The sequence below is a fragment of the Tamandua tetradactyla genome, chromosome 11 (genome assembly GCF_023851605.1).
Source record: "Tamandua tetradactyla isolate mTamTet1 chromosome 11, mTamTet1.pri, whole genome shotgun sequence".
Lineage (NCBI taxonomy): Eukaryota > Metazoa > Chordata > Mammalia > Pilosa > Myrmecophagidae > Tamandua > Tamandua tetradactyla.
The window spans coordinates 22627715-22654791 of NC_135337.1; the positions used below are offsets into that span (position 1 = coordinate 22627715).

Genomic DNA, 27077 nt, shown 5'->3' on the forward strand with positions numbered 1-27077 from the left:
AAAATGGAATACCTCAAGGTTTTTTTAAAGTGTTCTACAGTATCATAAACAGATACACATACATATACTTCTCTTCCGCTAAAAATATCCCTACCTGGATTATTTTCATTAAAACATCTTCACAACTGTGGAATCCAAGTTATATATTTCAGTTCCAAGACTCTCACTAGCTACTAGAGGGTAAAATCTAGAAAGTAAAAAGCTTATGGACATTAGACCATACCTTCCATTCCTGATCAATTCCCAAACTGCTAATAAAGTGGCCTGGATTTACTCGAAAGTGGTAGCATTAGCCTGATTATAAAAAATAATCATGAAGAAAGTACTTACGGCATAAGAACCTATCAAAAATGCTGCGTTTGCTCTTTTCCGTTGATCAAAACAGGTATAGTGCACAATTTTCTTTCTTGATAAACTGTATGACTAGGCAGAGGAAATGAAAAGAGTTAGTGTAACCACAGAAACAATGCTAAAATACACAGAAGATAAACATCCTCTCTTAACTTTCAAAGACGCAGAACAATCAGTGAAATTTAACACCTTTCAACTTCAATTTCTCTGGCATTTAGATATGTGCATTTGGGAAGGGGAAATTACTAGCTCAAACTTCCTGTATCCCAATCATGATGTAAGAACTGTTTATGTAACAGGTATGTTTCTCACCAAGAAAGGAGACTGAAGCAGTGGAAATTATTAAATTATTGCAATCTCTACGAGCAGGAACCATTTTTGATGATTCTTTCCAATTCACTGGATTCTATAAGTCCACTCACCCTTTTTCATTCCCTACACCCCACCCTCACTCCCAGAAGTTATCTATACTTTCCATATTATGCATTTTTTAAATATGTCAATCACTCTATTTTCCTCTCAAATAATTTTTAAGTACCTATATTGGCTAGAGCACCAATAGTAATATTTTCTTTCTAGAATGTTCTATGAAAATTGCCTTTTAATTACATGAAAATAAGTGGTTAATAGGAAAAGAACCATCAAAAGAATTATATCAGGAAATAGCTTAATACAATATAGTAGTCATATATTAAATTCATGGATTCAAGCAGTTATTAAGCACTTGCTATCTGCCAAACAATATGCTACATGCTCAACTATTTAAATTTACAATAAGCAACATGGCATGTTCTATACATGCTTAGGAACATGAAAAGAAATAAACAAATAAAGAGCTCTATTAAAATCAAATGAGGGGCGGGCCACGGTGGCTCAGCAGGTAAGAATGCTTGCCTGCCAAGCCCGAGGACCCAGGTTCGATTCCCGGTGCCTGCCCATGTAAAAAAAAAAAAAATCAAATGAGGGCAAGCTACAGTGGCTCAGCAGGCAGAGTTCTCGCCTGCCATGCCAGAGACCCAGGTTCGATTCCTGGTGCCTGCCCATGCAAAAAATAAAATAAAATAAAATGACTAATTACAAGGAAAATGAATGTAAAACAATGAGAGCACAGATGCATGTCAAGGAAGTCTGTTCAATTTATTCATATTTCAAAACATACACAGCATTTTGACAAAAGGTTTTCAAAATACAGGCACATTTATACAGTTCACTTGTCTATAAGTTCATATTGACTATAAAAATTGCTTTTTTACCTTAAACAGTTGATCACAACCCACAAAGAATCCCTGCTTTAAGAGGCCCTTTAAAAATGGCAACAGAACTCAACTATTTACTTTTTCTTTATTTCCTGCAAGGAAAAGAAACTCTTCAATTCTGAAGTCTGTCTAAAATGAAACAGCAACATTCTAGCTTTAACATGTAACCACAATGAGCATGGGAACCCTTACCACTCAAGTCAGGTGTTTCTACCTTTGATAACCAAGAATTACATTTTCTGATTACTATTACAATACATCGCTTTTGTTTAATTCAATGTTTAACAATTATTGTTTATCTCAAAGAGGGCCTCTTATTACCAATGGTTTACTAAAATACCCCTACAAAATAAAGAGCATAACATTTAATTCAATTCTGCTCCGTCAGCTGTGAAAGAACTGACATTACATAAACACTTATAGGTCACTGCCTAAGGTGCTAACACTTGTCTTTGCTTTTTCAACTTGTTACTACTGACCACCTGCACATGTCCTTTTTCTATTTCATTTTACTACCTGTTCGTTTTTGCTAGTTATTATTCTCCATCAGTAAGTTATGTTTGATTCACCAAAGGAGGAATTAAGGACCTTAATCTAAACTCCTTTTATGGTCTCTGAATCCCAATATATCAGAATATCTAAAGACCGCCTTCCAGAGACCAAGCTCTCTATAGAGTCAGACTAAACACTGAGGGCTCAACCGCTCTCCCCACCATCTCACTCTTTACATTTCCTGGTTCCCCCAAACACCTGTGGGAAACAAAATATCAACAATCTACTCTGAGATTTGTACTGTTTTGATGCTCTTTTGTACTAAGAATTTATGTTCCACAATAAATTATTTCTATCATTTAATAATGTGGAACTATATTTATCTTACAGTTCCACCTGCCAGAAGTCACAACCTCAGTTATAACCTCAGTTATGTGCATCAGATTATGTCATATATTGCTGTTCTTTCATCACCAATGCTTATTTCTTGTTTGTTTGGGTCTTTTTGGATTATTTTATGTTTGCTTGCTTTTCCTCTTTTTTTTGTTGTCTCTCTTGTTCTGAAGTGTACGTAATACAGAGACCATCCTGGAATGGGAACCAAGAAGCCAGTGGACAGAATTCTGAGGGACATTTTCTTCTCACTGTATACTTCTAAAAAAAGAATTTTATGTAAATATAATGCAAATTAAAATTTTAAGGACTTTAGAAGAATTTTTAAAACTGTTCAAGCTTTCAGAAATTATAACATCAGGAAAACAATATTCTTCACAAACTATACCTAGATATTTTAACTATTTTTAAATATTTCCTACGGGAAGCTGTTGAAAGTGAACATTACTAGAAGCAAATGGTACTTTTTAAAAAAAAATTTAAATGAGAACTTCCTGTCTAATTTTCCAGGGGGAAAAAAATGTAAAACTACTAACTTAGGTATTTTGGGAATTCACATTTTTCTTTCTCAAAGGCACTACCCTCACCACCCAAGTCAGACATTTCTCTCTCTGATATCCAAGCACTAAAGCCGAGAAATCATCTTCTCTTAGCAAAGCTTGGCCAGTATCTCCTAGGTTAGCTCACAGAGAGTTGAGTTCTCGCTTAAGGAAATAAAACCAAATCAAAGTGAATTGTTACAGAAAAAAATCTTAGGTATTATAAGGCCTTGTCCTAATTTTCCTGCTTGCCAAAACAAGGCATCCCTTTTCTAAGCCTATCAGCCATTCTGCCACATAGGTTTATACTAGTGAGTTGGGAATGGTCTTCAACAAAGGAAATATTCTGGTATTGGGGTAGAAGATTTGGGGGATACTAAAACATTTTGTCATTTTGTCAACTGTTTAGCTGATGTTTTATTTTGATTGAACTGATTATACAAAAACCCTAATGTTTTTTCCTTTCCAATATTAATTATGTCCCTCCATTAAAAACAAACTAAAAAACAAACTACATATTACTTTTCAAAGCACCCCTAGAAGAAACAATGCTATCCAGTGGCAACCCTGATGACTGGCGAGCCTCTGGAGGAACACGCAGCTCATTCTCTGACACCTGTTGTGCCAGTACTAACCATTTAGGGAAAGAAAGGTAGTTTGGAGACCATAGGACTCTACCTTATGAATGAACCCAGTAGATATTTTCTCAAATTCTGCCTTAGTCCCAAGAGAACATCATACCTTAATACTCAACAGTTTCCTCTTCCTTACTCTGGCCTGTCTCTGGTCTAGTAGGCTGGCCAGACCCTTCAAGGGGAAGACTTGCAAAATCATTGGATGGCCTCTGACCTTCAATGAGATATCTATTCTATTGCAGATTCTTTCTGCTTTACACAAGAAGCTCAGAAATTACAAAAACTCTAAGTAAAGTCAGAAATAGGTCAAATCAAGTGAATACAGTCAAACATAAAGGGAAGAATGTCATCGAAGGAATACCAAGACCTGTTGATCTCTTTGCCTGCTCGGCCAAAGGCTGCACATTACCTATTACAAACCATAACCTGCACCCACTATCCACTCTATATTTTAGATTCTGTCTTGAAAGTGGAATATATAGCCTTCTGAACACTCAACTTAAATAAACACAGCCAGCCCACTACAACAACAGCAAAAACAACAACAGCTAACATTTATTGGTCACTTGCTACATTCCATCATTTCCCAAAGCAATAGGAACAATGCCAGATGGGTCCAGTTTGACAGGAACTGTAGGTCCTGTGCAAGGCTGACATATAATGAGCATGTTGTGCTTTACCAAGAAAACATAATTCAGTAGCCAGAAAGGGCCTGAGATGAACACTTACACAGTAAATGTGGTAGGCAGAAGAAGATTCAGAACTCTCTCGCTGAGCTGGGTAATTTGTGTAAATTTCAATTATGAGGCCATAAGTTTCATGATTCAAAATTTAAATAATTCTCAGGTTGAACTGGTCACTATTACTAAAACTTTTCGGAAATGAAAACAAACTAAATACTGTATTTTATTATCTTTTTGTATTATATTTCATCCTAAGATAGGGATTCAGCTCAGAATCAACTGGATTTGCAAGTGCCCCAGTGATACTCATGACACTGCTCCAGATAACACACCTTGAAACCCACAGCTCTAAAACATCACTAAACTTTGGAGAAGAGCTGTACAAAAATGTGACTAGTTACACTCCTGGAAATGGACTTTGTGCATCCGAAAATGCTGCCCATCCTTTCAAGCAGGCCCAAAAAACCTTTAAATTCTCTTATCAAGGAATGCCAAACCATGCCGTATGCCTTTATTAAGCATGTTTCAAAAAAATATATTTCCCCAGATTCCTAAGTAAAGTTTTATTACAATTTATAGTTCACACCTTCCAGGTGATAACAACTTAGGAGAAGGTTCCTTTAACGATTCTATAAGTAAGCTGCTTTAAATGGGGTTTTTCCAGAGGTTCCAACTTCAGATGCTCACAGGTTCTAAGACTTTGAAGGGAGCCAGTAGGCAAACTAGAGAAGCATGCCCTATCCAAAGCTCCAAAGTGCTACTCCCATGCAGGAATCTGGGCCCCAAACTGTCAGATACTGCAATATTTAAAAGAAGCCATAAATCCAGAATTGTATGGAAATTTTCATAAACTGCCACTGTTGACTGTAAATTCAAAATTTTAAAATCTCATTCATGTGCAGAAAAACAGGTCTGTGGACTGAATGCACCACACAGGCAACCAGTTTGCTGAATATGGTGCCATAATGAACTAAGTTCAGTTCATTCTATCAAGATATGTTAAGCAGCTCTTGTGTGCCAAGCACTGTGCTGAGCAATGCCCAGACAAAGGGGGGGGAACCTCAATCACCAGCCTCATAAGTATTCATAGTATATGAATATCTGATGTTAAACAAGGCCAAAGTATAGGCCAAGATTTATTACATAAAGAAGAGAATAACTCCATTGGGACGAACTTGCAATACACAAAGGACCAATGGAATGATCCTAATTATGGGGAGGATAATTGTTTCATTTCACAAGGTAAAAATAGTAGATAAGAGATGGGATTTATTATTTAATACTTATCACAATTAACATAATAAAACCTATTGAAATTTCTAGACCTGTATTGCTTACCTGACAGTCAAAGTTTTATCACTCTTGTGTAATGGAGATAAATGTGTAACATGAGGTAAATACTTTATGGTACTTGTAAACCAAAGTATAAAACTTCTGCAATAGAACAATGCAAACTAAGATGAAGTTACTGACCCTAGTCAGACATTTTCTATCCCATAAGGAAAGCTATGTGAAAGATTACATTCTAGTAGGATCACTCCTTGTGGAAAATAAGCCACAGCAACTTAAAGAGAGATTAAAATGATGACATGCTATACAAATAACAAATAGCCCAGGCTATCCTTGGATTATGGTGGCAGAGACGATTTACGCATTTGTTCACTTTAGGTCAGAAGACCACAAACTACTTAACATTCAACAACAAAAGGAGATGCAATCAAGTCAAAAGTAAGAAAGAAAAATAAGGGCCAATCTTTAAAAACAGATTTTAAGCAGCCTTTCATTAAAGTTGTTTGCCATGCTTTAAAAGTAAAATTCTCAAGCCATTTTGTTAAAACATTGCATTTAATGAAGCTGTGTGGAACAGTCTGGTTGAGCTAAAGAACACATTAGTACAGCCTGGAAAAGATGCTCTTCTAAAAAAAGAATCCATGCACTTCTCTAAACAAGAGCTCTGTCACGATAGTGGTCAGATGAAGGGGATCAAAACACAGGGACACTATAGTGACCAAAGGCATCATTCTCTTACAGGTAACTAAGCTAGTCCAGCAATTGTTGCAGCAATCAGCACCTCCATAGCAATCAGGGGTCATCTCACTGCAAAAGCGGTAACAATGAACAGGTCTTCCTGTGAGCAGCCATGACCGCTACAGGTTTTACCTTCAATATTTTCAGGAAAGGGATTCTCTTGAAAATTTTCTTTGGCTGTATAAAACAAAATATGGTTTACGTTTCTATTTATAGCTAAAATAATTAAAATAGATTGAACAGTTTTTTAAAAAAAAAATTACCTCTGTATTTTCCATTTGGTTTAAAACCTAATATATTTCATCAACGAAAGACACGTGTAATTAAAGTAGAAGTCAAAATGTCAGAGAACAGTTGCTCATAAAGATTATTTGATCATGCTGATAATACAGTTGAAGGCACTTGGGGATTCTTCTTATCTAGGAATTTCTGAATAAGCTTAAGAGGTCCATGCCCTGCAAACTCTGCATATGCTCCCAGGTGAGTTAGCACTACTTTAAAACCCCATTACGTCTTTAAACCACATGAACTTTCTCTAGAATGTAGCTTTTCCTTCCCCAGTGTCCATGAACCTGAAACAGAAGCTACTGCATGAAGAAATCTCAACATGTTTTTGTAGTTATAATAAAAGGGTGGTCTAATCATGACATCAAAAGAGTTCTTGTGTACAACCACCTGATACTGTGGCAGGTGCCCGGTTACCACTATCAGATTACTGCACTGATTCATTCAGCAACAAGGACATTCACTCAGCCCCAACCATCTGCCAGGTACTTTTAATGCTTTAATACAATCATTCATTCTTGGTACCCATCCCCTTCCCTTTTACTCTGAAAGGGCTATGTGGGATATTTTGTAAATTTGAAGTTCCATTTCTTTTAAAACCTTTTTAAGAGTCTCCAAGATTACTGTAATTGCCCTGTTGATTCATCGAAGCAGGTATTTTTTTCAAAGTCACTGCCCTAGAAAATGTCCCTTTTTTTTCAGTGATGCTCCTTGAAATGTTTTTTCCCCCAAGCTGAGGTCTTATTTTCCTTGAGGAAAAGTAAAATCAACAATTAAAACTGTACTGACTAATTTATGAAAAGCCAGTTAAGCCATTTTATGCTTATAAAATATGCAGATTATTAAATCAGTAATTGAAAGATTTTTAAACTGATTAGGTTTAGAGGTTTTTTTTTTAAAAAAATACTACTACTTTGTTTTTTAAAAGTACAGTCATCTCTTTTAAAAACCCTTATAAACTAGCCCACTGGTTTTAGCATTGCCCTTGCCAAGAATCCCTTTGAGAACCTGCAAAAAGCAGAGTCCTCCCAAAGAAAAAGGTAAATACACACAAAATTTTATACATAATTTCAAGGGTTTATAGATTCCTTGAACTACCACATTAATAATTCCTTCTATAACCTATCAATTGTTGATGAGGTTTTATGTTAAATAACATACACAATTTTGCAAATCGTTCTCACTTCAATATGTTTCTCCTCTTTCAATTGCTTCTCCCATTAAGATAACTATTAGCCAGAAATAGCAAAATGTAACATATTAGTGTAGAACTCTTAGTATGTACAATTTTCTAAAGTATACTTTAAAATAAGCAGCAGGATTTTTTGTTATTGGTGTTAGTTTCTGTTTTGGTTTCTTAATCTAAGCAAAGGTTTGATAGACAATTCTGCATCCTAATCAACATAAATAAAACTAAGGCCACTGGGAACATAATCCATACTGACACTCAAAAAATTAGCAATAAATCACACTTTCCAATCATCAATGTGAAAACATACTTTGACATATAAAAAAAGGACTTCAGGTTTGGAATTATTCCATTGAAAAATATTATCCAGTTCCATAAGGCATCAAATAAGGTAATTTTTCTTTTTTTAGTGGAAGGAATTAAAAAACCCTCCAACTAAAAAAATTAATTGTGCTTAAAGAGTTAGGAAACCACACAGCAGGAGAATTCTAAGGAGTTACTGGTTAAAATAGTACCAGATTATTCAGAGAACTATAGAAATCTGAGTATCTAGCAAATGCCACCAGATTCAGTGTTTAAAATGTCACTAGAGCACTTCCAGTAGATAGAGTAGGGATGGAAAAATTAAAGACCTATGAATTAAGAAATCAATGTGTAGCATAATGTAGTTACAAAAACTCCGAGGGCAGGCTATTCTGGAGGCAAAAGGATAAGAGATAATCTGTAAATCAAAGGGATCATAAGGTCAACAGAAATTTCTGAGTATTCAGTGACCTTGGGCATTGGAGACACAAAGATATAGAGGTGTCCCCAGCCACTAGGAGCTCATAGTCCAGAGAGAGACAGAAAGTACAATAAGTAATTGCAACTTGTCAATAATAGAGATCTGCACAAGAATATTTGGAAAACAAGGGAGATGCCTCTAACTCAGTCTGGAAAGGCAGGAAGTGCTTCTTAGAAGGGGCGTGCCTAAGCAAGGTCTTAAAGAACAAGGAGTTATCAAGCCACAAGGAAAGGGCATTCCCGTCAGAATGGGCATCATAGGCAAACGCGAGGAGCAATTGGTGTGGTCCAGTGTAAAGTCCAAGTCAGGGAAGAGCAAGAATACTGCAATCCTCCTAGTAAATTAAAGTGTGAAATCAGCAACTGAGAAAATCCAAGAGTTGGGAGTGGCAAGGCAAGTGAGGAGAAAGGCACAGAACAAGGTACTTGAAGGCTTTACCAAAATGACTGACCATGGGCTACAGGCAAGAAACATAAGCAGAAAGCCGAGAAAGGCAGGAATAAGGAAACTGAAAAGTCTAGAGATTACATGAAGGTGAGAGAGAAAGAGTATGGGAAATACAAACAAGAAGGGTGTACTCAGAGTGGGAAAGCCTGGAGTTAGGCTCCTGGAAGTGAAGCAGCTGGAGTAGCAGTAACAGTCGCTGCAATGGAAGAGGCAGAGGAGCCCCGCGGCCACTGTGGGACAACAAAGTGAAGTCAGTCAGAGTGAGCATGGGACGATTATAAACCAGAGGCTATGATTACCACGAAGGTAAAGAGGAGGCGCCTCAGTGATGAAATCTAGCCCGATTTTACCTTGCAGCCTTTGGCAAGTCATGTACCTCTTCAGGGCCTCCCTTTCTGTACCTATAAAATCAGGAGGCTGTACTAAATGGTCACTTAGACTCCTAAGATTATTCTAGACTGCTTTTCCACTGGAAGCGACAGCTGAGACTGACGAGCACATTTATAAACTTCATTGTTATAATAAATTTATAAAATCTATAAAATTCAAGAATTGTCTTTATTGTATTTCCTATCAGAATTCACAATTGTACATCAACTTTCTTTTGAGAAAGTCTATAATCCCTATTTTATAGACAAGGAAACTAAGATTCCACAAGGTTGAAACAAATTAGCACTTTGAATTGGTAAGACAATCTTTCCTCCTAATATAAAGATTCTACTTGGTTTGCTTCAATAAGATAACCAATGACTTGTAAAGATTTGAGTTTTGAAAATTCACACCTTCAATGAGTAATGGAGTGCCCACTATGGAATTAGGGCAAATTTTTAAATTGTTCTAAAACTAAAAATGTCATTCTAGGCACTCAACAGACCACCTGATCACTCAAATGAACCAAGGGGACTGTCTGAACTTTATTACAATTTCATAATGTTGAAAGAAAGTCTTGTAAACGAAAACAAATCTTTACACTTATACTGTTCAGTATAGATTATGGTGGAATAAAGTCTCTATTCAACCCATCTACTCTTATGCAGTTGGTATAAGTAGAGCACTGAATCAGACCAGAAATTTCATTTTCCTAATAATGATTTCTTTCTCTTTGGTCACTCCAGATACTCAGGTCCCAGGTTGTTAATTATAATACCCAGCTCACGCTAACTGCAGACCAACAGTATAATCAAGAAAACAAAGAAATTCCTTGATCTTCAAAAGGAAGAAATGGACTTCAATTATTAATAAATTATTCTTTCCTTGATAATTCATCCATTAGAAACACATTTATATAAAAGGGATATTATTTGCTTCTGTAGTAAAGACAAAAAAAATCAGTTTTATATTATAAATAACAGGCAATAGCATTTTATCTGAAAAACATAGATCTGGTTTAAATGATATTTAGTTCAAGGAATTTGCATGTGCTTCTGAGTCAGGCAGTATTTAAAAAAATGATTCCTAGAAAAATTGATTATTGACTAAAAAATCTCCTGATATCATCATTCCCTGATCATTTAGCATTTTAAACTAAAGGCAAAATTTTGTAAATTCATGAATATACTACATATTCTACAGCAAATTCTCCATAATAGATAATCTCTTAAATCTAAGCTCAATAAAAATCAATCAAATCAATATAATTACTGAGCAACTAATATGTATAAGGCACAGTATTATGTAACACCAGTGACATTTTATCCAACAGAACTATCTGAGCAGTATAATTTAGCAGTTATACTTAACAGCATGCTGTATAGCAATTTGCTTTCCAAACTGAAACATTTTATTCAAAGTCCTCATTTAGAAAATTGAAAGGAAATGGTAGATTAAATACTGCTCTCTAAGTGAGGAAATAAATTTATCAAAACAGGAAGTACAGATATTACTTTTGCTCATATATGCTTAGAGTTTAAGGGGTGGGGGGCGAGGGGAATGTCAAATGCCTAAACCCATAGATAAGTGGAGAGAATGAAACCAGATTCCCATGTAAGATAAAAAAATACATGAGTACTGTATATATGATCCTAATTCTGTCATAATAGGTAAATTCCATGCGCTATCACTGCTAGTTCATCAATCTCACTTGACTGTAGAGATGACATTCCAGCACTACACAAAAATTTCAATCTTGCTCAAAGAGAAAAATGTTTTGCCCCAGAGTACCTGGCATGCAATAATGAACCCCTTCTTCACCTAGTAACAGTGTCTAGAAGCAAAACCGAAGCTTTCAGAAAAATTATCCCAGGAGAGAATTTGAAAGAGACTCATCAATGACAATCTAAAAGGATCTGTGCTTTCTTTCTTAGATTACCACTCCAATGACTTCATTCAGCTCGTGTTTCAATTCATCCTGAAAAATGAAAGAGGCTAGCATATCCTTTGTGGTTATAATTAGGAGGATCAATTTCAACTTCTAGGTAAACTATTCACATGTATTTTCAAAAATCAAGATTATCTAACTAAATCGTATGTGCACAGCAACTTCATTTGTCAGATTTCATGGTTCGAAAATTTTAATAACAAAGTATATAAACAGCAGCACAATACTCACTTTCAGTTTCTTGTTTAATTTACAGCAGTATCTGTACACCATTGCCAAGTTCAAAGGTCCAAAATCTGCATAGAAACTGGGATTTTTAAAAAACATGGTTATTAGTAGAAAAGTAATTTTCAGTAACATCAATGCTCAATTTCCAATATCATAAAATTTGTAATCAAATTACAATTATTTTCAGGAATGAGGGCCATTTACATGACCAGTGTGATTCATGACAATCCAAATAACTAATGGTTTCACCTAACTCATCCACTCCAGTTTCAATAACCAATCTCTTAATAGGAAGCTAGTTGGACAGTGCTGTTTCATCTCTTTTTATCTCCCTGCCTGAATATGAAGCAAAAGGATAGAAAAGCAAGCACCTGAAGAACCAATATAAGCATAACATATGCATGCCCTACACCTCCTGTTTTTTATTTGCCTATCACGTACTTAGTCATAAAGTTCATGTACTCTGGGTTCTGCTTTCAACTATTTCACCATGACACTCTCAATTCTAAAGTATCTTAAATCCAGTGATCTTTTGCCGAATTCTCATTCTACTTGAATTTTCTGTATAATATGACACACTGGTTCCTCTCCCTCTCCCTACCTCCTTATATCTCCAGAATACAGTCATCAATCAAACCACAGATCTTCTCTTTCTCATCCACTGTCATGAATTTAATTGACAATCCTACAGAGAAGACATGTCTCCCATACTTACAATCCAAACATCAGTCTTTTCCATCTTTAGCTACCTACTGAACCTCACCACCTCCATGTTCTCCCATCATCTGCAACTCAAAATGTCTAAAACTCAACATATCTTTCCTTCAAATCAGCCCTTCAGACTGAAAAAAAAAGTTGCTTCTCCCTGTCACTAAGGTATGAAAACATAATTTCTCTCTTAATCACAAGAAATATTTGTTCATTTAAATCCTTCAGTATCAAATAAATTACATAAATTCATCTCTCCCTTTTCTGTCCCCTCTATAGAAACAGAAGTCCAGATTATCTTCATCAAATACCTGTAGTGTTTAAATCCTTTCTCTCCCCTTCCCAATCTTCCTATATTCCACTATAGAGATTAATCTTCCTAATATTAATGTCACTTCTCACATATTCTCCAACTACTTGTAAATGTTTAATGGCTCCTTATGGCCTCCAAAATAATTCCTTGGCCCAGCAATCAAAAACCTACATTTCATGCCTCTAGCTTCCATGCTGTCTTTATCTCCTGATATGTCTCCATATAAAATCTTCATTCCAACAAACATATCTATCCCTTATTCCCAAATATTCCATGTCTAATCTTTGCTCATGTTGATCTCCTTGTCTGGAGCCCTCTATCTTTCTGTTATACTCTAACTTCCTCAAAATCCAGTCAAATACTCACTTTTGAATTATCTTTTTAAATATAGATCCTACCTGACCAAATATTGTGTAAGCCACTTAGTCCATGTCTGTATCTTATACTTCATTAGAATGCCATGCTCATAACAGAAGACCTTCCAAAAATGGGACTTCACTATGAACAGAGCCTGCCCATTAATGTTCTCAATTTAATTTTAAACTAGAACACTAATTTTACTAAGTAACCATTTCAAAAAACTCATGTCCACATGACCCTTAGCTTGAGGGAATCATTTGCTTTAACTTGTTTCTGTCACGCAAATTACACCATTACAAATATGCCATTATACTGTATCAAATCTGCCAATACCCATTAGCCTTAGAGGAGTAAAGGATACTGAACTGCCCAATTAAGATGGTAGGGTTGAAATGCTTCAGGGCTCTGACTCCAACAAAAGCTTTGAACAACCTGCAAGATCTGGCATAAACATCTTTCCTAAAGCTCTAGAAAACAGGACTGCGGTAATGGGGTTAGTGCCCAAGCAAGAAAAAGGCTACCTAAAGTGGTAGGACCTTGTGGTGCCCTTGTTGACCACTCTCCTACCCTTTACAAGCTCTGTGCAGAGCAGGCCTGTGCTTTTAGTGCAGATGGTCCCAGTCTAGAGGGAGCAGAGTAATCCTTGTAGTACTATTGGGAGCATATATGTTTAGCCTAATCTATCTGATGGTAGCCCGACTATTCACTGTTCCAGGACTTGCACAACATGTAGAATGGAGCTCATCAAGTTCTTCTACAGAATGGTGTAGGAGAGCATCAAGTGGCTGCTTGGGGCAAAGGATTTATGTTAGTAAAACATACGGTATAGTGGCCAGAAGCATGACAAAAGAGGTCCCTAGGGAAGAGGGGATATCCATAAATGGGGAATTTCCAGTAACACATGAGCATGCCCAAGGGAAGATATACACAGAAAGGATCAGAGTGGACCCTACATTTTGGCCTAGAGCTATTCTCTAAACTCATTGTACAGAGAAGTTCTGAAGAAGAGCCCTCATGGGAGATCAATATGCAAAGACTGGGAAGGTGTTACCTTTTTGTCCTTTTGTTGGTTAGCTTCTGGCATTCAAGGAAGGCTCTGTCATAACGCTAGGGGGATAACACATTAAAATATCAAAATGTCCAAGTTTCAACAGAAGATCACAACACATACAAAGAAACAGGAAGTGGTGGTCCAGACGTTAGAAGCTATCCATGAGAAGGACATGGTCTGGTACATACCAGACAAAGACGTTTTTTAAAATTATCCTAAATATGCTCAAAGAGCTAAAGGAAAACATGGACAAAGAACCAAGGGAAATCAGGAAAATAACAGGTAAACCAAAGAGAAGATCAATAGAGCAGTGGAAATTATGAATAAGAACCAAACAGGACTGAAAACCACAGTAACAGAAATTTAAAATTCCCTGGAGGAATACAACATCAGACTGGAGCTAGTAGAAGAGAGAATAAGTAAACTTATTAATAACATTATTGAAACCATCCAGTCTGAGGAGCAGGAAGAAGAAAGAACGAAGAAAAGTGAGCAGAGCCTGAGGGACCTGAGGAACATCATCAAGCATACCAATGTACAACGTCGTGGAGGTTCCCAAAGGAGAAGAAACAGAGAAAAGGGCAGAGAAAACAGTCAGATAAATAATGGCTGAAGATTTCCAAATAAAACAACAGACATGAATATATCTATATACATACAAGACGCTCAACAAACTCCAAGCAAGATAAACTCAAATAGACCCATGTCATGACATATTATAATAAAGCTGTCAAATGCCAAAGATACAGAGAGAATTCTGAAAGCCAGAAGCGGGAAGCAACATGTTGGTCAAAACAAAATTAAATGCTGATTTCTCATCAGAAACTACTGAGCAAGAAAGCAGTAGAATGTGAAGCGCCAAAATTTAAAAACTACCAATCAAAAATTCTTTATCTGGAAAAACTGTCTTTCAAGAATGAGGGAGTGTTTAAGACATTCTGAGATACACAAAAACTGAGGGACTTTCTCACCACTAGACCAGCCCTTTAAGAGATGCTAAAAAGAATTCTTCAGGTTAAAAGGACAATAGACAAGAGAGTGAAGCTGCCTGAGCAAATAAAGATCTCCTGTAAGGGTATTTTGATTCATAATTCCACTTTTTACTCCCTATTGGAGTATAAAATGTAATGGTAAATCAGTGGTTTGGGACTCATGATGTATAAACATGAAACTTGTGAAAAGAATTACATAAAGGTGAGGGGGACACAGAGGTATAATGTACACCACTGAAGTTAATTTGGTATCAAAGCAATCAAGACTCTTACAGATTTAAGATGTTAAAATTAAGCCCCATAGCAAATACAAAGAAAATAATAGGAGAACACACAAACCCAGAGATGGAAATTAGAATACAGGTTGCCAGACACGATGGGCAGTGGAAATGGCAAAATGGGTACAGGGGTTCTGTTTAAGCAGATGGGAAGGTTTTGGTACTGCAACATAGTGAATGTGATTAATTTCACTGAATAGTATTGTTTAGGAGTAGCTGAAATGGGAGAGTTTATGTTGTATGTATTTTTCCACAGTTAAAAAAAAAGCAATTAAAGAGACAAGGTCAATTAAAGGCAAACATGATCTTAGACAGGATACAGCAAAGAAGGAAAGACTCAAAAGGATATTATTGAGACTGGATTATGAAAAACTGGAATACAGACTATAAGCTTTATATCAATATTAAATTTCTTGAACTTGATAACTTCACTTGAAGCAGAGACATGGGTGAGTACCCTTGTTCTTCAGAAATGTACATGGCAGTATTAAGTATTCAAGGAGCATGATGTATATAACCTACAGTAAAATCTTCAGAAAATAGACTGATAAACAGACAAACAGAAGATGGATGGATTGATGGATGGACAGATATAATAATATGGCAAATGTGTAAACTGCTACCATTGATGAATCTGGGTATCTGGGGAAAAGGAATATATTGGAGTTCTCCGTGTGTGGTATGCATTATTTTGTACTTGCCCTATAAGTATTTCAAAGTACTTCAAAATAAAAAGTTCAAAATTAAAAAAAAAAAAATACTGACGTTGTATATTTTATTAACTATGTTGGGAAAATTGGTAATATTTTAGAACTCACATTCCCAGCAGCACCAAAATTAGCTGCCCCTGTAAACAGATTTCATGAGAGAAAGAACAGTCACCAAAAAAGGAAGCTTACAATGATGTGAAACAAAAGGTCTTGATTTCCTTCTAAAGTTCCCAGTGTGGTGCTGTGCTGTAAATATAAACAAAATATCCAAGAATACGAACAAAATGAACTCTGCCTATAACCTACTTACTGACCAGCCCAAAAGCAGAATTGGCAATCAGCAAGAATCCACTCGAAAGAGCCAAAATGAAAACAGGATACAAATAAGTGCCTACCGGCATTGATCAAGATGAGCCTGTTTCTATCACAGAGAACTTTGTCCTTGGGTTATTTGAAGCAAATATACCTTGTTTTTTTCCTACTTGAACATGAACATTGACACTTGAAGAACTTTGATGTAAATCCTGAATATTTAGTTACTGTTATTTCAGCTTTTTAACTCACTTTGAACAAAGTTCAGAAAAGCCAAAAGAATTTAGGCCATCTAACTGCAGCTTCAGACTAATCATTATAGGCCAACTTCAACTTCAAAACTACACACTTTCTAACAACAAGCCATGACACAAGTGCTTTTGGAAGTAATATGACTAATAAACATATCTATTTCACCAAATACCAGGAAAATAAGATGGTATACTCCAATAACAAGGGAAAATGGGTCCCATTTAAAGGTTTACATTGCCTAGGGTGAGACTGCCCTAAAAAAAAAAAAGTTACAAGACATGAACGCAGCTGAGATCTTTACCTCAGGGTTTGACTTGTTTAATCAAACAAGACTTTGGGTAAGTCACAGATACCTATAAAGCAGCCAAGCTGTCACAAACACTGATCATATTAAAACACTGTCCCTAACTATTAAGCCATACTAACAAATACACCTAAAACAGCCAGTCATATTCAGGCATATCCAAACACTCCTAAGGAAAGATTTCTATAGTTGGAAAGTAATATGCAGGCTAGGGTCTGTTTTTTAACTTAAGATTTCCAAAATCCATTTGGCTCAGGATTATCTCTCTTTGACAAATTTTTGAGTAATAGAATCTAAATTCACTTATTTAGTACCTGTTTGTGTATTCAGTATATATCCACTGTGTCCTGTATACATCCACTATCAGAGTTAGGAAGTAAAAGTAAATCAAATACAGCCTTGTCCTTAAATTGATCTGCATTATCCAATATGGTAGACACTAAGCAGGTATGGCTAGTTACATTTACATGTAAATTAACTAAAGGTAAATAAATTAAAAATTCAGTTCCCCCATCACACTGCCCCATTTAGAATGTTCAAAAGCCGCATGTAGGGGCTAATGGCTACTGAATTGGACAATGCGAAAAAGAGCATTTCATCATCACAGAAAATGTTCTGCATTAATAAACAATACTGATCAATACGAAAAGATAAAATAAGAACAAAATGACCATAATGCTAGAGAAATTGCCTAGTATTATGAGTAAGTTATAGATAAATGTTTACAGACAATTGATGCCCTTCACCTTTAGGGGCTATAATGGGTTGAATAGTGTCTTCCTAAAATTCATGTCCACCCATAACTTCAGAATGTGATCTTATTTGGAAATAGGGTCTCTGAAGATTTAATAAGGGTAAGGATCGTGATGAGATCATACTGGATTAAGATAGGCCTTAAATCCAGTAAGAATATCCTTAGACAGAAAAGGACACACAGAGAAAAAGGTCACGTGAAGATGGGGGAAAAGAATGTAGTAATACATCTATAAGACAAAGAATGCCAAGAACTTCCAGGAACCACCAGAAGCTAAGAAAGAACCATGAAACAGATACTCTCCCAGTACATCTGTTTGGAAGTAATCAGTTCTGCCAAAACTTTGATCTCAGACTTCTGGTCTCTGCAACACTGAGAGAATAAATTTCTGTTGTCTTACCAAGTTTATGATAATTGGCTATGCCAGTCCTAGGAAATGAATTACAGGGGCCAGTTTATTTTCCAACAGTGAGGTTAGGTAATTCCTATCACCTTTTGTTCAAGGGGGTCGTACTTCTAAAAAGCCAGTATGGGACCTAGAGCAAGAAAGAAAGGAAAAGTAGCAGAGAATCTAATCCTCACTCTCCTTCACTATTCCTCAAAAGACCAACCATTTTAAGAGCTCTGGACAGCTACATTGAAGAACATAAGTCTCTTTCCTGGCAACAGCCTTCCAGGTTAAGAGTGTAAGAAAAACAAGCAATCTTAACCCAGCAGGCTTCCTATCCCACAACATTTTAAAGTTCAATGAGCCAGCGTTCATATCCCACCAAAGGATGGGCTTAAAAGTCACATTAAGAAATTCAAGACCTTCACAAAGCCAAGAGTAATTTGGAACAGGTCTTCAAAAGTCAGAATTGACACAGACAAATATGAAGTCAAAGAATTCGATCTTAAGGTCATTTTATATAACCTCTCCCTAATTTCTAAGAAAAAAAAATATATATATAATATATATATATAACAGATATATATAACTAAATATATGTCATTTTCTAACTAGCTAAATATATTTCTGAAAACGTCACAGATCATTGTAAAAATGGGCATATTTGCTCACATCATGCTGGGCTATCATAATTTCAGTATAATAAAATGTCATGAAAAAATGTCATGAATAAAGACAATTTCCAACAACATACTTCTTTGCAAGAATCTTCCTCAACAGAGGTTGTGGGGGGGGAATGGAAACACATTTATAATCCAAGACCATGAGCTATATGGAAATATTCAAATACAAAAATATGAATATATCAACTAAAAGTAAAAAAGTATGAAATATGTATTTGAGCAACTTGGAACAAAAGCAGGAGCATGGAATAATTGGGCTCAGAGTAGAAAAGAAGAAATGGAAGGTCACCAACCTGAGTACAGTGAAGAAGAGAAGGAAAAAATAATAGAGATAAGCCCTTTAATGACTCTATAAAGAAACTTCAGTGCTGGGTGGGCTCCTAAATCTCAAGTCAGTGGCACCAAACAGTGTCTTCTCTATCCTGGAAATTCCTAGGAAGAGGCCTCCAGAGCCATAGTCAAGCCAGGGTCCCACATTCTAGAGGTAGGGAGTTGGGGGTGTGGGATAAGGGGAAGGTAAAGGGGCTTTGATCTCATCTGAGCAGAGAAAAACATGGATATATTTCAGGGACCCCTCAGCTTCTCCTACTCAAAAACAAATGAACCAACCAACAAATAAATGAGTGACTGCATTGCGGCTAGGGCCTCCAGTGTTCTTTGCTTCTCCATCAGGCTGCGTGCTGTATGATGTTCTGGAGGTGGGACAGCCTCTTCCCCAAGAAGCTGACATAAATGTGACTGTGGTTGGTTTTGCTGTACAGGTGAAGCAAAAACATGGACCTTGAAATTGTGCCCTGATCTTAGATTAGTGTTAATTGATTGATTTTGAAATTTAAGAGTTCCAGCCTTGTACAGAAATTTTAACCTCATTTAAGGTTCCTGGGCTGGTGTCTTAGCCTCTCAGGGACTCCACATCCTCACCTATCAGATGAAGCCACCGAATTAGATGGAGTCTAAAGTTCTTTCCTGCTATCATATTTTATTAGTCTATTCAATAGTTCAAATGTTTCTTAGGGGCTGCCTGCCCTATTTGATCCACTCTGTCTTCTGAATGTGTTGGGTCTGGGTACAGAAAGCATTTCTACAAAAGCGTCTACTTGAGAAGGGGGCAGAATCTCAGACCATTCTCCCTCTTCACTATGCTTTCTGGAGGCAAGAACAACCCCATAAACAGCTTCATATATTAGAATCTTGACATCATTGTTATTTACTTAACTGCAGAAAGGTGAGCTCAGGAAAGGAAGGAAAGAACCCAATATAAACTGTCCCTCCTGTCCTTTAGTGCATTATCAGGCTTTTAAGAAAGCACAGCACTGGGAATATGAGGAAACCTTCTCCACTTACTGATTCCTTCCTGGGGCAAGTGGCACAGCCTCTCAGGGCTTCTTCCGTAGCTTCTGTAAAATGGGTTAGTGTCATCACTTGCCTTAAAGCCAAACAGCAAGGAACCTTCCATCATCAGAGTCTACATTTCTGTGACTTCCTTCTTTGAAAATAATAAGTCATCAGCTAATGAAAACTCCCTTCTATGTTTAGATTAATGAAAACAAAAGGAGGCTTCTTCAGGAATGTACTGGTAAGATTAAAATTCACTCCCACACAAATACTCTCCAACAGTGTAAATTAACCCCATTATTCATGAAAAGTGTTGAAGGTAAGGGGGGCTATGCAGACCGAATATACCACGTGGCTCTGGCAGGAAAGAGAACGATGATTGTTCCCGTGGACATACAAGACTAACCCTCACATTTCACAAAGCAGCTGAGGCCCTGAAAAGGAAAATAATCACTCTAAAACCTGCAGCGGTGATCACATTACCTCTCTAAGCTTTTGGAACTAAAACCACAGCTTTCATTGTTGCCTGCAAGGTCCTGGGTAGGTCTCTCTCATCTGCCTCATTTTGTACCCTGCTCCCATTTTATTACTAATAATCTCCAACCTTGGGATTTCTTTTAGTTTCTGCGTCAGGCCTTTAGCAATAGCCACTCTCCCTTTGCCTGGTTAACATTTATGCATCCTTTAGATCTATGTCTTTCCTTCAGAACACTTAAAAATACTGCAACCCTGTGTCTGAATATTTGATGACTATATCAAATACTCATCCACCCCTTCCACCCCTCCTTTCACCCCTCCCCCACCCCACCTCCCCCCACCCCCGCTGGACTAGAAGCTCCCTGAAAGCAGCAGCGGTGTTAAAGTTTGCTCATCCCTGTGTCCCTAGCATCTGGCACAGGGATGGTTGAGTAAGTGAATAACCGATAGCTCTGGTTGGTTCATCTGCAAAACTGCTTCCTCCTTGCTTTCTAATCCCTCTAAACTATACACTAGATTAGTGTGGGATAAGACATCAGATATCACAAGTTTTGGGGTTTTTTGGCTTTGGGTATAAAATAAGACTAAATAAACAATATTGACAAAAATGAACTAAGAAGGAAGAGAGGGCAAGAAGACCTAAGACTAGCAGGAACATCCACACCAGTCTATGAAAGAAAAGGTTAGAAACATCCCAACCAATTTCCCCTACAACCTGCATCTTTATAACTGGCATGCTGCAAATGTGACCTGCTCCAGAAGTAAACCCTGATACCTAAAAGGACTCATACTGCAACTATACATCCTTCAATTCCTTTTTTTCTTAGAAGCCCCTTCAATTCTGTCTGAGTATTGCCAAGTTACAAGCATCTAAAGCTTTGGGACACTGGAACAAAGTTTACCACAATGCTAGTGAGAGGTTGAGAAGAACAGGGAAAGCACTATTTTATAAGCCCACACTCACAGGGGCCTGGAAGCCTTTTTTTCTCATTTCACATTTAAAAAATTAATTAATAAATGGGTTTACCATTTCAGATTAATTTAGCTGCTGAGAGTCAATAATTTAACTACCAGGACTAATGCAAATGCAATATTAATTCAACGTTCCCTTAAAGAAGAGAAATGTGTAAATAAGAAATCAGTTCTACAAGAATGACAAGTTCAGAAATCTCACCATTTGGAACATAAGGGAGAGTCACAAGGAAGCCAAGAGGGCAAAGTCATTTTGTTCCTCCTAAAGGCTGCCAAAAATCCCATGCCCGTTAGCTATGTTTATAGAAGTATCCCAGTCTCACTCAGAACCTACTTAGCCTTATTTTGTAGCCAATGCTAATAAAATATTAGATCTGGTCTCCCTGACTATGGTATATTAGAAGTTTCATATGAGATTATAGGGTAGAAGCAGCTATCAGGGATGGTACATTTGCAACAATGTCAAAAGCTAACCCCAAAGCAAGTAACAACTAGCAAGCACTCAACTCATAGTAGCAAGTCACAGTAAAACCTGGCTGAATAAATTAAAACCACTAAAAGACACAAGATGTTTAGTAAACAGGGCCATCTGGCATGCAAGCAAAGAACCCTTTATTCCTTACAGCCTCTAAAGATATAGCTGAATTACAGTGAAACTGTACAATCAATGTATTCATAATGGTATAGTCTGAGTATTACAGAAAAAAGTAAATTCATGATCAGCAAATTCTTCAAGAAGGCAGGAAAACAGATTTCTTTTAGAAAGGTTCCCATAAATTATTTAAATTGAAAGACTGTTTTGGTATTTCAAGATGTGTTTTGTAATTCCCTTTAGAAACTGCCTCACTACAATGCCACACTCCCAGAGAAAACTAGGTAAATACATTACTAGACTACATCCATCAAAGAGACCAAATTTTGAATAAACTATCTTTTGTGGTTCTCAAAAGAAAACTAAATTTCATAACAAGTTAGCAAGTCCAAACTGGCAAGTTGTTCAATTCAGCAATAGGATATAAACATGTTTCAGACCAAAATATTAAATTATAATCACAAAAAGTGCTTGGCTGAAGCATTTTATTCAAAACTATACTTTTTATAAGGAAATTCATCATCAATCACAAATAATTGTGATCATTTACCAGATGTTTCCGAGCTGTCAAGGGCTCAGAATGTCACGTATTTTCAAGTAGTAGAGAAATATTTTTGATGGTTCTCATTTAATATATAATTCTTTGGTGGACCTGGAAGTGTTTAATTGATTTACAAAACCAGCATTTCAATGAAGTAAATTTAACTAAAGCTTTAAAAAAAAAGTTAAAAAGAAACAATGAATTGTACACAAGTATAGAAAGCCCAATTCAAATCACAAAGCCAGAAAGGAAACTGAGATCAGTTGTCCCACTCACCTCCCCAGACTGTAAACCAGTAAATATCTAATATCTAGGGGAACATTTTCTATTTTCTGCCTAAAGATCACAAAAGGCAAAGACTTCATTACAACGACCCCCCTTTTTTCTTCTGCTCTCCACCCTCAAAACAAAAACAAAACAAAAAATGCTGGCCCTCCTTGTGGTTTACATACTGCACCTATTAAAGGTGTTACTTTCTCCCGGTCACCCAAGCCAGAAACCTTGGACCCATCTTCCATCTCCTCCCACCCTTGTCCAGTCAGTCCCAAATCTTGTCAATCCATCATTCTGAGCCTCTCCCTCCAACATCTGGCCCTTCCTTTTTGTTCCCACTGTGACAACTCTAATCCAAGTCTTTATTACTTCCCTCCTAGATTCCGGTCATAGTCTAAATGCCCTTCACCTCCCAGCCATCAGAGCATTCTTCCTAAAGCCTCAGATATCTGCTCAGCCTCACTCCACTCTTCACAAGCATGCAGGGCTCAATGAGGTCCAAGAGACTTTCCACAATCCAGTCACCACTTACATGTCCAGACTCACCTGTGACCTCTGTCGAGCCTCATTTGTGACCACCCCCTTATTCAAATCTCGTGCTTCATCTAACAAAATCTTGCTATCCTCAAACACCTGTGTACCTTTTCTTAGGCATCTGCCAGAAATCTCTTCTTTCCTTTTACTCCCTTCCTCTTCGTTAGCTCACTGACTCATTCATCCAACTACATTTCTTGAGCACTAACCCTATGGCAGGCACTGTGCTAACAGATATTACTTGGCCACCCAAAGATCATAAAATATATTCTTCGCTCATCAAACTCTTACATACCATTCAAAACCTTGTTCAAACACCACTTCTAAGAAGTCTCAATCAATCTGAGCAGTAATGATCGCTTCCTTCCTTACAACCCTTGAAATCCTTGGATTCATCTACAGCCTTTATCATGTGTTGAACTGCACTGCATTTGTTTTCTCTTCTTTCTTTATGCATTTTGTAAATCCCCAAAGCATTAGCACAGTGGTCTGCATTAAAATCTATCTCACTTAAATGTTAGCTTCTCTACAGCAATTCCCAACCACTTACAGGTTTTTAAGTCATGCTGTAAAATGTGTCCAGTCTTCTTTACTTTTTACTTTTTTTTTTTTTTTAAGGTTCAGAGGTATTGAGCTTCGGTCAGAGTATAAGTCATTTACTTTTGGCTTTGGAATGTGTTTATGAAGTTACAAATGAAACATCTGATGTCTTAAGAACTTATTTCAAGCAAAACACTGAAGCTGCCCCAACTGGCTCCACAACAGCTGACATGGATCCCTCTATTTAGCACTTCAGTTACATCCTGGGTATTCACTCAAGCAAACTGAAAGAACTGAATAAGAGTTTATCATGATTAGAATTCTCACAAGCAGTGGGACAACCAAAGCTATAGGCTGAGCCCCCAATCTTGGGGTCTGTTCATATGAAACTTAACCCACAAAGATAGGTCAAGCCTACTTAAAATTAGGCCTAAGAGTCACCCCCAAGAGAGCCTCTTTTATTGCTCAGATGTGGCCTCTCTCTCCAGCCAACACAACAAGCAAACTCACCACCCTCCCCCTGTCTACATGGGACATGACTCCCAGGGGTGTGGACCTTCCTGGCAACATGCGTAGGAGCCAAGGGTTACTGGGAGTGACTGGCTTCAGAGTGGCATTGGCAGTAAACTGTGGAGACTGTTATCTGCTTAATTGGAGGACAGTCTGAGAGGGAGAGAATGTTTGTTTTTTCTTAAACCCCAAGGTCTTGTTAGCTATCTCTTGTATGTAGGGAGTAATATACTGAAAAGTAGGCACTCTGTTTTACCACGAAATGTATGCATGCTTTTAGTCACGCAAACCCTGCAGTATATAAGTAGGAACTAGTTAAGAATAAAGTTGTCTGTTGTTTGTTAAAGTTAAGTTTCAGACCCCCTGAACCCATCTGTGTCTTTCCTTCTTTCTCGTCATTCCTTAATATCCTTCGAGCTCCGTTTCATAGGAAGCAACAAACGTGGGACAGAAATCCTAGAATGAGCTCAGACTCAGCATCAAGGGATTGAGAAAACCCCTAGAATGAGCTGAGACTCAGCATCAGGGGACTGAGAAACCTTCACAACTAAAAGGGGGAAGAGTGAAATGAGACAAAATAAAGTGTCAATGGCTGAGGGAGGGCCACAGTGTCTCAGCAGGCAGGAATGCTTGCCTGCGATGCCAGAGGACCTGGGTTTGATTCCCAGTGCCTGCCCATGTAAAAAACAACAACAAAAAAGTGTCAATGACTGAGAGATTCCGAACAGAGTTGAGAGGTTATCCTGGAGGTTATTCTTACGCACTAAATAGAGATCACCTTGTTAGTCAAGATGTAATGGAGAGGCTGGAGGGAACTGCCTGAAAATGTAGAGCTGTGTTCCAGTAGCCATGTTTCTTGAAGATGATTGTATAATAATATAGCTTTCACAATATGACTGTGTGATTGTGAAAACCTTGTGTCTGATGCTCCTTTTATCTACCTTATCAAAAGACAAGTAAAACATGTGGAATAAAAATAAATAATAGGGGGAACGAATGTTAAAATAAATTTAGATTGAAATGCTAGTGATCAATGAAAGGGAGGGGTAAGGGGTATGGTATGTATAGAATTTTTTTCTGTTTTCTTTTTATTTCTTTTTCTGAATAGATGCAAATGCTCCAAGAAATGATCATGATGATGAATATGCAACTATGTGATGATATTGTGAATGACTGATTATATATGTAGAACGGAATGATCAAAAGTTAAGAATGTTTGCATTTGTTCGGTGTTTTTTGGTATTTTAAAAAAATTTTTTTAATTAAAAAAAAGTTCATCATCATTAGAGACTGCCTACTCACTTGGAATGCCTAGAAGTTGGTCAAACAGCAAGTATTTGAACAAATCAATATCTAGAAAGTTTAAAATTTGCCTTTAGTGGGTCATGGAATTAAGAATTAACAGGCGGATATACATAAATACATCTATATATTCATAATACATAATACACAGTAATGTTGGTTATATACATAGGTACACAATTACATAAGCACCCATCTTTAAATGTAAATGTTCAAAACAGAGGATGAAAAAAAGTGGCCCCGAGCAATACTGCATTATTTTTGCAAGGTTGGGATGGAGTAAAGGAAAAAGGAGGAAGAGAATACAAACTCATCATCCTTTAAAAGCGAGATAGTTTTCTGTACTTTTAGGAGAATTTTGTGCAGAAATCATTACATCATAAATTATACCAATTAAGCTGAGAGACCACTTACCAAGCAGTTTTCATAGGCTTATAAAAACAGCAGTTCTTTTGCTTTCATTTGTCCTACCAATATATAATTGTTAACTTAATTTACTTTTTCTTTTTGGCAGTTCACAGAAAGGAGAAAAGGCAAAATTACACCCACAAAAAAAGTGAAATTGTAAGAAAAAAATTTGAATTACCACTGTACATTCTCAGATAGGGCCTGGCAGCATATCTCCTACCACTGCCATCATATCAACTAAATGAGAGGGTCCAAGCCTACCAGGACAGGTGCTCCACACCCCACCCTACCAGCCTCAGGCTCAGGACATCTGGGAATTTCCTCTACATTAATAGCATGGACTCCTGAGCAGATTGCCTGCAACATGAACCCCAACTCGGCAATCTACTAGCTGAGTGACTTCTGGTACTTATTTATACTCTCCTGGACCACAAGAGTCCTTCCCACCAAAGCCAATTCTTCCACTCTGTTTTTGTTTCAGTTAATGGCATCAGCATGCTCAAGATGACCCAGGCTATCTTAAAGACTTATCTGACTCCTCTCTTTCCTTAGCTCCCCACTTTCTCACTTATCTACCTACCTGATCTGTAGTCAAGTCACCTGGATTATGATTCCTTCTTTCCACCATGTTTGCCACCATCCTAATCTAGACACTTGTTTCTTACCCTTGAATACTCCAGAATTTTTCTAAGTAGGTTCCCATCTCCTCTCTAATCCATCTTCAGTGATGCTATCATATTAATTTTCTGAGAGCATATATGTGTTTTCCATTAAGAGACGGTTTAGTTTCAAATTCCAGTTCTGCTACTTTTTACTTCTGTGACCACAGCAAGTTATCAAACCTCTCTGGGCCTCTCATCT

General features: G+C 37.1%; 1 protein-coding gene across 21 annotated transcripts in view; it reads right to left on the bottom strand.

Annotated features, from left to right (window-relative positions):
• CDC14A (cell division cycle 14A) overlaps window positions 1-27077 on the bottom strand; it is a 151552-nt gene that overhangs the window by 114181 nt on the left and 10294 nt on the right. For 13 of the 21 annotated variants that reach the window (XM_077120115.1, XM_077120111.1, XM_077120114.1 and 10 more), the window contains 3 exons: window positions 11631-11706; window positions 6510-6554; window positions 331-423 (listed from right to left, as the gene is read on the bottom strand). In XM_077120115.1, the coding sequence (XP_076976230.1) occupies window positions 331-423; window positions 6510-6554; window positions 11631-11672 (180 nt within the window). In that variant the 5' untranslated portion in view covers window positions 11673-11706. Of the gene's footprint in view, window positions 1-330; window positions 424-1604; window positions 1700-6509; window positions 6555-11630; window positions 11707-26222; window positions 26252-27077 lie in introns of those variants that run through there. The other 8 variants (XM_077120117.1, XM_077120103.1, XM_077120109.1 and 5 more) reach the window with 3 other exon arrangements.